The 12,500-nt window shown below is 39.1% G+C and overlaps 1 protein-coding gene across 2 annotated transcripts in view; it reads right to left on the bottom strand.

Annotated features, from left to right (window-relative positions):
• LOC306767662 (pleckstrin homology domain-containing family G member 1) overlaps positions 1 to 12,500 on the bottom strand; it is a 41,619-nt gene that overhangs the window by 8,868 nt on the left and 20,251 nt on the right. For both annotated transcript variants that reach the window (XM_079255741.1, XM_079255740.1), the window contains exons 3-6: positions 8,102 to 8,202; positions 7,124 to 7,193; positions 1,858 to 1,904; positions 63 to 213 (exon numbers count right to left, since the gene is read on the bottom strand). In XM_079255741.1, the coding sequence (XP_079111867.1) occupies positions 63 to 213; positions 1,858 to 1,904; positions 7,124 to 7,193; positions 8,102 to 8,202 (369 nt within the window). The remainder of the gene's footprint in view (positions 1 to 62; positions 214 to 1,857; positions 1,905 to 7,123; positions 7,194 to 8,101; positions 8,203 to 12,500) is intronic.

Genomic DNA, 12,500 nt, shown 5'->3' with positions numbered 1-12,500 from the left:
GGTGTTTTTTTTTTGTGTGTCAGTTTGAGCATGTTTTGAAGTCAGCCGGCAGACAAACGTACATGCAACAAGAGGTGGTACTTGAGGATCCGCTGCACTGGCTTGAGCAGGTAGGAGCCCAGGGGCAAGGAGTGCCTCAGAGATTCCTGGCGCTCGCGGAAAAACTTGGCCAACGCCTTGTTCCTCATGCATTCTGTGAGCACAGCCACTGACCTGTACAGACAAAACACGACAAATAAAATGTGATGGATGGGTAGTAAATCATTATTTGACAGCAATGAAAAGTGCGAGCTGTAACGTGGGCGCTGCCTTACTTATCTTTTAAAAAAAAAAAAAAAAAAAAAAAAAAAGGGAAAAAAAATTTTGGTAGTAGCATGAGCATTAAATTAATGAATTATTTAAAAGGAAAGAATGATTTTTCAAGTGATTATTTATACGATTTCCAGGAATTCATTGGCATCAGTTTAGAAACTCCAGTGTGGTCAAATTTTCAAAATTTAAAGTTATTTTAAATACGTGCAAAACAGTATTCCAGTTTGGTGCATAATATCAAAAACCTTTTACATCTGCAAATAAAGTTCATTTTACAGTGTTAATAATTCCCCGGCTTGGACAACAGACTCCTAATTAAACACACTGGAATATAGGTGTAGATCATCAAGCTCCATTTCAACCTGAGCTTCAGGTCCTGCTTGACTGATGCATGCATTTCTAGCAGAGCCAGCACTAATTGAATTTTCCAACACATTCTAGTAAAACAGCAGCAATTTACAGGCTTGTAAGAAACAGATTTACTGCTCAGCTGAGCTTGTTTGCAGTGTGGCCTGCTGAGGAATAAAAAGCTTTTTTTTTTTTTTTTTATCAACTATTGAGACTGTGTGTGTGTGTGTGTGTGTGTGTGTGTGAACAGTGGAAAAAGACAGAAAAAGACAGTTGTGAACTTGTTTCATTCTTCTCCGTAATATGTGTGTGTCCAAGTGTGCACATGTGCATGTCTGCATGTCTAAATTCCAGTGCGGCTCCACACAGGCCTTACATTGTTCTGGAGGAAACCCGACCTTAGAGCTCGCTGTGACCATGATGCATCTACAGTCTCTGAGTGTGCATTTATGTGCAAGCTTCCTTGTGTGTGTGTGTGTGTGTGTGTGTGTGTGTGTATGTGTCGTGTGTGACCTCAGTAGGGGTCACCAGCTGTGGTGTAGATGTGGGAGAGGGTCTATCGCAAAAATATAACAGTGCCCTTCACATGCACAAAATCAGCGTTTGAAAAGTTATTAATGCTTAAATATTTTTGCAGTTTTCATTATAAAACGCTGGAAGGAGAATGACAGCCTGAGGAGAAGGTGTGCTGGGCAGGTGCAATGCATCACAAAATGAAGACAAGCCTCACGTTTCAGCCTGATTTAATTGCACACAATGTACACACTGACACAAGAAAACCCCCACAATATTCTATACAGGTGTCCCATGGCACCACAGCAAGCGCACAAAGCAGAATAAAACATTAACAGTGTTTGTTACGATAAGGTGACAACTTCAATAGCCCGTCTGTCAGCGTGTAACCTGCAGGAATAAAAGAATGGAGGGAAAAAAAAACTGGAGCAAGAAGCGCAAGGGGAGAAAGACGGACCCTGAGGCACAACTGACGGTAGACACTTTGACTCCTGCTGAGGAGGCCTTCATACACCTTGTCAAGAGGTGGAGAGAAAGGTAGCACACAATGAAGTTATGTGAGATGCTGGGAAGACGGCATGTGGAGATGAGATCAGGACGGGATACGCAACTATTGTACAGTAAACCACTGAGGAGAATAATCAGTGTCACAGAAATAAACCCTCAAAGATGACGCTTTCTTACCGTGGATAGTTGGTGCAGTACTGGGTATAAATGTGGAACTCTTCACTCTGTGAACAACAGGAACACATCAGTTAATGGCACACATAAAAAAAACAGGACCAAAGTATATTCAAAGTGATGCTATTTTTTCTTAAAATGACCAAAATGTTATCATACAGGCAAGACCAAGAGTACCTCATCTCATCTTAACATGCATCTGTAAACAGTAAGTTTAATCAGAGGCAGCATTCTGTTTGATTTTGTTGCATTTTGGTTATCTGTAATTATACCAACAATAATGAAAAGTATCATAAAGAGTGTTTAAAGTCTTTTAGATCTTAGAGGAAAAGCTGACTCACTGCCAAGAGGTCTGCAGCAGCAGGTTTACTGTCTTTCCACACAACAGGAAAGACAATCAATAATCATAAACTCCTACAAAGATTTGACATTGAAACACAACCAGGAAGCTACTAATAGATTTGGACATAATAGAAGAATCAATAAAAAACGGAATACATGGAAAAATAAGACGATGAATGAATTATTAGTTGTGACCCACTTGCCTTGCATCAAACAGGTTCCTTTTAAGGTCAAGATTTAACTAGATCAATTTGCCCTGCGTGTCCCTGGTTTTACTTTATCTGTAGCGGCTCAAGCCAGCTTTGAAGACTGGCTGGTTATTTTCATGTTTACAGCTCTACACACTTTGAGCCCACAGACAAGGCATCCACTCTCCTCCACTCACTGATCCTAATTGAACTTCATCTCCACAGCTTATGATTAGCTGAACCGTGGCCTTTAATTCTCCGTTTATCCCAACAGCCCTGAGCACTTGGATTAAATATCCCTTCATTCCTCATCGCCGCCCCTTTAACTAAGACATTTTCCCACCTTGCATACCTTTCTGAACATCAAAAGACATCAAAAGACAACGTGACTCATCAAAGCTGGAATGGACTTCTTTGGTCTCATCCTTATATTTGGTCAGATCCTTCTTTTCATTGATCATTTAAGGCGATTTTCCTCAAATCAGCCCTCTTAAACATCCCTTCCATGGAGACATCAAGATGATCTGCTTGCTGTTGCATAATGAGAGTTTAACTGAACTCTATTTGTGTCCATAAACAGTAGTTTGGAGAGAGGGGGGGTTCACAGGATGCAGACAGCTTTCAAGAAGCGACATCATAAACATGAAAGACAGATGACTGAGCTCTGTCCTGCAGCATACATGCAGAGCACATGGGCTTTCAGAAACCGCTAGCAATATGTGACCTACAGCTAACATGCACTCAAGGGCTCTAAACAAGCTTCATACATATAATATATCCCATCAAAATATACTAACACAAGTGCATATATACACAGACTCTCATGAACTGTTTAGCCTGAGGTGCTCCGTGGGAACCGTCCTAAATTGAAGAGGAGAGTTTTCTTCCTCCTCATCGTCTCCAGCAGTCTGCCACCACAGACCGAGCCTAAACACTACCAGATGTGCTACCATCGATTTCTGATGGCACACACTCCTAATGCACACTCTTAATAATCCTATACCAAAGACAGAAAACCACAAAGGACATAAATGGTTCTATGGAATAGAAATTTGTGCACACAATCAAATACATGTGCACACTCTTTGAACCCAACCAGGAAACCAGAAGACCTTGAAATAACTCCCATCTATAATATACTTCCCTTTTAGAAATATATACACAGGCTATGTTGAATCATATAATCATCATATCCCAATTCTGCATTTGAGAGGTTTAAAGTCTGAGCAGCTGCTGTAGAAGGAGAAAATAAAACATATCCTTCTCTAGGGTACTGGTTTACAAATTATAAGGAAATAGGTCTTCTTTTTGGAGCTGTGGCAACTCATCACTGCAGAAAAAAAAGCAAACTGTTCAAGCTGGATCGCAGCCTACTCATCACTTTAATAACTAGCTAATAAAGCAGCAGGGTTTGCTGGTGTGCTGATTTGTTGAGTCCACAATGAGTCAGCAGATAGGCACTGAACATGGTAAATCATGGGAAGGAGAAAAAAACATTTTATCTCCTGGTGTAATTGAACTCTGTGCTGCAGTCAGCATGTAGCAACTCATAAAACACTTTAAAGGCTTAACGATGTACAACACAGTGAGATGTACTCAAACAGAGGAGAACATGAGGATGAAGAGCCAATTATCTGAGAGGTGATTTAAAATTAGACTCGTCTTAAAAAAAACAAAAAACAAAACATTGCGTTGGGATGTTATTTTTGCCTGCTGAGACGAGAAGAGCCTTCGAAATGTTGGAGTGCATTGATGCTGTGTCTCCATATCAAACGAATTCATGGAAATATCACAATACTGTTCTTGAAACACTGGTTTAAGTAGGAGTGGCAGGATGTGGTGCAAAAATTATATCAAACTGAAATACTCGAAGAGAATTCATATATTTTTGCTTCAGACTATGAAAAAAAATTAACTCGCAGTCCAACAAGTGAGGCCAATAAGGAAATCTTTGATTCATAATTCTACCAACTGGCCAATGGCCTGAAGTCATAAAAAGAAGTTCTGTTTTATAGAAAACCCTGGAAAAAAGGCTCATAATAGATAATTCCCTGAGAAGCTGATTATGGATTCAGTTAATTTAGTAACTAATAGTCCCCTCTGGATTAAGATGGGTGATGTAGGACATGCTGAAATTTCTTAAGCTCTTAAGTCAGATCCATCACTCACTTATTTTCTTCAGTTCCACAAGATGAAAACAACAAACATGAACAACTACAGACTTAAAACCTTACTTACAGTATGTGGTTTAATGTTTAAATGCTTCTTTGAATCGTATATTGGTTGATAAACTTACAAAACGATTATAGTTGTTTTGTCAGACACCATCGGTCGGCAAAGGTGTGATGATTGGCACAGTAAGGGTCAAAGGCTGATGAGATCTGTTGCTTTCAATTGATTATTGATTTCTAAATAAATACACAATTGGATGTGCAATGCTGGTTAAATGTGATCTATTTGGCCAGAGGCCTCCTAACTCGCTGATCCTCAGACTACGACTAAATAGTACAATTAAATAAAAGTCAGAACACACGCTGCATTGGGGCCCTACACAAAGGAGATTGTGTGATTAAAGGAAGAATACTACTAATGTCTTTAGTTGACATCTACACTGCAAGTACAGTCTCACGTGAGGAAGGTTATCAGAGGAAAGAATTTCAAGACAAAATCACATTTCCTTCACTGTCAGAAATGTGTCATGCTGTGAAAACCAGGATCTAAAACTTCCAGACCTTCTCACTTTGTTGTAGGGAGTGAATCACTCCAGGCACAACAGATGGAAATGAGCCTCTGGCTAACATTTGGGATGTTTACAGATCATGTTATGTAATGATCATTATCGCTAAAAATCACTGTCCTTCTTAAAGGATAAACTCTACTTTATTCAAATTCCACAACTCTGCACTAAGCAAAGCTCAAGTTTTAACTCCCAGATACAGCACAACAGGAGTGTAGCTACTTCAAGAGCATAATTTTTATAAGGACATTTAGCTTTTCTAATGAACACTGAGGCTGCAAAAAACTAGTCAAAGAAATTGATGGTGTAAACTAAAATCCAGTAGAGAGTGCACCTGATTACCTGCAACCACAACATGACCAAAAGGCTTTTTCCCCTCCATGTGACAACTTTTTTTTGATCAATTGTACCATTAATCAGCTGCTTACAAGATGTCAATGTGCTTGTTTGTTTGCGGATCTCTGGTAATTATGCAGTAGCGATGTGTGCTCCCATAAAACCAGTTTGTCTCAACAACAGCAGCCGTATTTAGACATTCTATGACGCCGACTGACTTTTTTTTTTTCTTCCTCAGTGGTCAGACAGTTGCTCTGTGGTTTTGGTGTAATTGCAGTACTGCCGGGGGCGGGGTGGGGGGGAATGTAAAGTGTTTAGGAGGAAGTGCTGGAATGCAACACATTATCATGGGACATGATCACACAATCATTTTGTGGGTATGGACAAATGAAGAGTGGGAGTGGAATTACAGCTGAAACACACAGACATAAAGAACTGTGTTCCTTGAAGTTGCTGAATGCAGTTTATTTCTTGATGAAGCACTACTATTATCCCCTGCTGTCAATGCACTTTTGGAGGGTGCTTAAAATTCCTTTAGGGTCATTATTTGCTACGTTTACATGGGAGTTTTAATTTCTGTTTAATGTCAATAATAAAACTTAATTTCACTTTAAACTGATAAAAAATGACCATCCATGCACTTACATGGGAGTTTTAATTCCTCTTTAATTGCAAATAAAAGTTAATTCTGCTTTAAACGGATGAAAAATGACCATGTAAACACTTAATTCCTAATGCAAATTTCTATTCAGAATTAAACTTAATTCAGATGTAAGTGGCTGGTTTATTCGCATTTTAATTCTGATCTATTTAATTCCTCTGTCATATAAACCTTAATTTCGCTCTAAGTTAATTCCGGTTGTTCTGCGCATGATCGTTATCTTGTCCTATCCCGATGATGCGGTTGTTTTTGGTCTATCTTTCTTTTCCTTCTCAGTTGCTGCAAAAAGTGAGGTAATATGCACGTTTTGAGCTGGTACTTTGAATTTATAATAAAAATAACGGCGAAACTGGTACTTATTATGTAGTTTTTACAAGTTACAACTGAAAAGACGAGAAGCAGGGAGCCAACTTTGTATATTTCCGGTATACGTCATATGTCAAGTGCACCCTCTGTCCAATCAGAAGCCTTCCCAACCCGCAGCTCTAAAGAGGAGTTAAGTAAGGACGTGTTTTATGTAAACGTTCATTCGGAATCATTTTCATGTAAAACTCGTAGGAGAATACGTTGATTCCGAATGGTTTAATTCCAAATTATTAATTCAGAATTAAAAAACATCATGGAACCGTAGCCACTGTTCTGCCCTCCTGCTAAACATGAAACTTACATTCGCATTACCAAAAGAATGCTACCATGCTCCATAAACATTTAGTGTCCTCATCCAGTTTTTGGAAGCAAGTTTTATATTAGCAGGACCTCTTGTTAATTCTGTATGAATCTTTCTCCATAAAATTGCTTGTACATGGGGTCCAGAGTTACTTTAGGGACATGTTTCAACAAGCAGAGGAGGAAAGTCCATGCTGGAAGAGTGAAACTGTAGAAAAAACACTCTTTGTATAAAATAGCCTGAATAAATGTTTTTACTTGTCTTCCTGAAAAATAGCTAAAAATGAAAAAAAAAAAAAAAAAGAAAAAAAGGTATGGCAAAGATATGATCATCTTTACCTTGGAAACAAAGCACTCTGCGATGGCCACAGGGTCTGTGTTGCACTTCTCAAGATCATGAAGAAGATTCCTGAAACAGTTAACAGAAAGCAGACATTTCAGATGATACATGCATTCAAAGGACTTTAACACACATGTAAACCTTTCTCCTCTTCCAAGGTTACACAAATTAGATGAATAATTCTTAAACAATTGCTGTGAATTTCAGAATGAAGAGTCACCCTCAGCACAAAAATGAGGTCTTAGGGCACCTGACAATGAACAAATAAGAAACTTCCATGAATTCAAAACAGCCAGCTCCCATGTGTAGCTGTGTATGTGTGTCTAAATGCACACAGTGGAAAACGGCCCGTGTTGAGGTTATTGTTTCATGGCTAAAGCATGAGGTCACCGCTTTTAACTGCCTTTATGCTTCCCTTTACAAGCCAGTTTGTCTGTAAGCAGCAGCTGAGAAACGAATTGATGGGAGAGAAGTGTCTGCGTCTCCAGACCACCACAAATGATGCTTAATTCAGAAGCCTGCAGTTTAGAACAGTGCTGAGGAAACAAAAACACACCTGACGGCTACAACAAAGCCCTTCCTGGAAATCAACAGGTGGCTCAGTCCAGTTTTTCTGTCAGCTGGACATAGTGGAGCCAGAGAGACGAGAGTCTGGGACTGATGAATGCAGATTTTTGAGTTGGTAAAATCAGGCTTAACTTCGCTTGTGCAGTTAAAGGAAGTTTTAAAACTGCAAACTTGAATAACACCTTTAAAAACTTAGAGGGGTTTTTTTTGGCCACAGTTCAAGATCTTAAAGGGGAATACATAATATGGAGACATGTCAAATATTTTGGGCTATATCTTAAAGATGGATGTTTTTGCAATAGAGTTCACTCAGATCAATTTTTTGTCAAAAGTTTGGTTTTCCTCAAACTAACTTCCAGCTCAAGGTTACTGCTCATGCACAAGTGTACAGTTTTGTGTACATTTTGTACCTGTTAAAATGGTAGATTTCCCGGATGTTGCCGAAAAGTGAACCTTTATCCTCGGAGCTCAAGGCCAGTCGAGACTGGTTGCTGATACAGTCAAAGTAATCCTGCAAAACAAAGATGGAGAGCATCAAGGTTAGAGGGACTGGAAATAACTTCACCTGCACACCTGTGAAAAAGCTTGGTTCTACCTCTAAAGCTGTCAGACTTTGTTGGGCTCTACTTTGCACAGAATCACAAAAAATTTTCAAAAATACTAAAACTCAGGGATTAAAGTAAGACAGCAATTAAGCTGCGTGATGTTCCATCAACAACTCCACCCACTAAGCAAGTAATTCCCAGTGTAAGTGACACTGTAAGAGCTTACTATGTTACTTTAATTGCACCCGTTTCAAATCAAATACTTGATGAGCCACAATACTGCCTTCTCTTGACTCGAATGAGAGTTAAGAGAACTGTGTTTAACTTGGTTTGGCAACTCGTCATTGACTTCATGTTATAGAATATTTTTTTATAATCAGATTAATGTGTTGAGGAAATTTAAAAAAAAAAAAACAGTCCTGCTAAACAACTCAAACTGTCTGAAGCTTTTTAAACCTAAAAGCCTGATTCCTGTCTTGTTGTTTTGTATAAACAGCTTGACGAGGAGATAATGCAGACCATTATGTTTTGTTGTGTTTGTAAAAAGTGCTTCAATAGCCAAACAGTTGCTGAGAGAGACGAGTTTAACACAAACCCATGTTAAAAAGCATCTGCTCAGGAGGATTTAACTCTGCAGGTTTAATCGCTGCCTCCATCGCTGCCGTTGGTGAGGAGCACCGATATGGTGGGGATTAAACATCAGCCTCGGGGTTTGCAAAAAGAGAGGCAGAGAGAAAGATGGCCGGACCATCAGCTGGAAGAAGCAGGGAGGGGACTGTCTGTTGTCTTTCTGCATGTGGCTTTTGGATTATTTTTATTTTGTCATGCAGCAGAAGAGCAGAATAACAATTCCAGCCGATTATATATTCTGTTCAGTCCAAACATTTTCTTGTTGGAACATGACTGCATTTACAGACTTTAAACTCTCGGAGGAACAGAACTGGAAGCTTTTCCATTGTTACAAATACAAAAGGACTTCTGCATTTCTATAGGGCATGGGATGCAAAGCAGAATTATTTGCATAAAGAAAAGAAAAAAACGTCTTTGGATTTCAGGATGTCGGCCGGTGAAAACAAAAACTTCATGACCTAAATCGGTAAACTGATTACTGATAAGTTATCACCCTGTGTACCATTAATCTTAGTGTCAGTCTTGTGATACAGTTAAGGTGGCACCACTATATTTAGGGTGGTAGTAAGCACACACAATCCTCTGTTTCTCTGCTCCGTTTTTTTAAGTGTCTGCTGCTTGTCTGTCTCCTTCATAGATGAGTTAAGCTGTAATTGTATCTGCTGCTGCAGACAACTGCCAACTAGTCCATCCCAAAAACACAGTCACACACAAGGAACAGTGAGCAGACACGCACCAATTATTCAAATGCTGAGCCATGCACATGTGGGATAGTTGTTCAGGAGAAGAAGGCGACAGTTTATTGGATGATTTTGTACCAGGCCACAGTGTGTAACTGGGTAGTAAAGGTGTTACAACACACAGAAAAGCACTAAGCTGACTTTAACAGGCGTAGATTCTAGATCAATATTTCATCTCAAACAACCTTTTTCACAGCATTTCAAATCAAACCATTTATATAGCACTTTTTGTCCAGCTGTTTTACAAAGTGCTTTACAACAAAAAAACAATTGCACACTTACACACTTACACACACACACACAACCCCACCCTTCCCCCGACCCTCTCTTTGTACCTAAATAAAACTGCCTTCAGGTTTCTGTCTCTGTATCTGGCTTGACACTGCTGGAAGGAAACGATACTTGGGAGTTCAATCCACATCATTTTTGTTTTTATTCCGAGTACCATTTCATTTATTTGTTATCATCATTGTTTTTATCCCACAAAGGTCTGAGCTGCAAACTATTAAACTCTTTCTTTACATAAATGGTGGGAATCAGAAAGAGAAAAACACATTAACAAATCAACTTATAATAAATCACAATGCATACTGAAGTATTATTTACATACCACTTTTCTTAATCAGGTTACAAGACGCAAGTAGAGTTAGAGCATATTTTTTAAAAATGCAAAAAAAGCTAACAGTCCCACTAATACAGGGCATCTGACTGACTACTTGAAAGGTTGGCAATTGCAGCATGCCATCATCTGATCCCCAAAGTCTGTGATCTGGTAAATTACCATAGTATACATGGCATTTGGGCAAAGATTGACTAGTTTTTGCTTGACTGTGAGTCAGCCTTACACAGTCGACAAAGGCACAGTTGCTAGTCTCAGTGCATCAGCTATGTCTTCATTTGCAGATTTCGGAACCTCCATTGAGAAATTGCAGTCATTATTGATTGGCACTGGAGCAGATAAATTCCTGCAAGTAATTTGATTTAGAATGGTAGTGAAGACATTTGGTACTGCAGGAAGGAGGGGGCAAACAGACAAACTGTAATGGGATGAAACTGGCCGATACTTTGATCAAGGGCTTTGTCTTTTAAAATGAAACAATAGAAATGTTGTATTTGGGCAGACTGGTGCTGATAGGGAATATGAGGGTGGAGGGGTCACACCAGGAGGTCATGTTTAGAATTTGTTGACTATTGGCAGTAATATGTAAGGTGATGCTTTATTAGCCAAGGGGTCAAAGATCTGACCTGGCTTGACCTGCTCACTCATCACACTCAGGCTCAGTGAGATCAACAATGGAGAGCGTTCACATCAGTGCATGCACACACCTGAAGGTTCACTCCTTCCCAAGCATCAGACATAACAAGTGCTAACTTGAAACCTTCATGTGTTAACCATTAACCTCCTTAAGCAGTCTTTTCCCACACGCTAAACATAACCTGACGCTGCCCCGCAGTAGGAAGCGATTGCTTCAGACAATGCAGAGTGTAAACAACCACATCTCTGTGTTTCAGCTTTTCCACAGGCCAAGTGATGTTCCCAGATTATTTCCAAATTCCTGGTCAACTTCAAATAGCCTGGTCATGCGTTTCAGATCTGACAGTGGAAAAAGAGGAGAGGGGAAAGCGAGATCAGAGCCTTCTCCTTTAACACTGTTTGTGGATGATGGATTGGGCTCATTACACACGTTGGTTGAGCCAAAGAAGAGTGGTCATGCAAAGGCAACAAAGATCCAAACACACAGCAATGCGTGCTGCAGGTTAAGAAAATACATGCAAATTGAAAAAGTCAAGCAAACTCTGTAGGTGCAGCAATTATAAGAGGGGGGGGGGGGGGGGGGAAAGCCATCAAAAGTAAGCATGCCCAACAACAGTGGTGCTGACAGATGAAACACAGGTGAGCCCAGGGGAGTCTGGGTAAATATTTGTGTTGAGGCTGTCACACCCTCTTCCTTTGCAGGAAGCAGCCTGGGCAGAGGGATTACTGAAACAGAAGTTGCAGGACAGCTCACTTAGGACAGTGCTGATAATAAATTGATGCTGTGTATATATGTGTGTAGTGAAGTTCTTTCTTTGCTGTGCGCTAACTGGCAAGCTAAATGTTCTGCTCATAGATGCAATCAGAGTAATCCATCTCAGTGGAAAGGTCATTAAAAGAGCGATGAAAGACTAAAATGCATGTCTTTACCATGGTGCTGGTGAATAATTTGTGGTTGTATCTTGTATATGTTGCTGTCCAGCGACTGGGTGGTCTGATCCACTAATGGCAAAAGGTGGTCTGCAGAGCAGAACCAGTTACGGGTTATTAAGTGTGTCTCCTGAGCTCTGTTCAGTGTTTTCTTAGCCTACATTGGATACTGTTATCTCAGAACTAAATCCCTCTTCTTACTTTCCTCTCAATCCCATCTCCACATATATGTGTCCTGGTAGGGGGAGGTAAAAATCAAATAAAACAAAACACCAAAATCATTTTACAAAAACTTTACTTTCACTACTGATTTTTTTTAATTTTTAGGTTCTTTTGTTGTCCTCAAGGGCACCACCTGCTGTTTGGTAGACAACCTTATTTTTATTCACATATTCACATATACATACATACATACACACATATATATATATATACATACATACATACACACATATATATATATATACATACACATATATATATATATATATATATATATATATATATATACACACACACACACACATATATATATATATATATATATATATATATATATACACACACACACACATATATATATATATATATATATATATATATATATATATATATATATATATACACACACACACACACATATATATATATATATATATATATATATACACACACACACACATATATATATATATACACACACACACAC

Source organism: Telmatherina bonti (genome assembly GCF_933228915.1).
Source record: "Telmatherina bonti genome assembly, chromosome: 16".
In the NCBI taxonomy this organism is placed as follows: domain Eukaryota; kingdom Metazoa; phylum Chordata; class Actinopteri; order Atheriniformes; family Telmatherinidae; genus Telmatherina; species Telmatherina bonti.
This window is presented reverse-complemented; position numbering and strand designations above follow the sequence as displayed.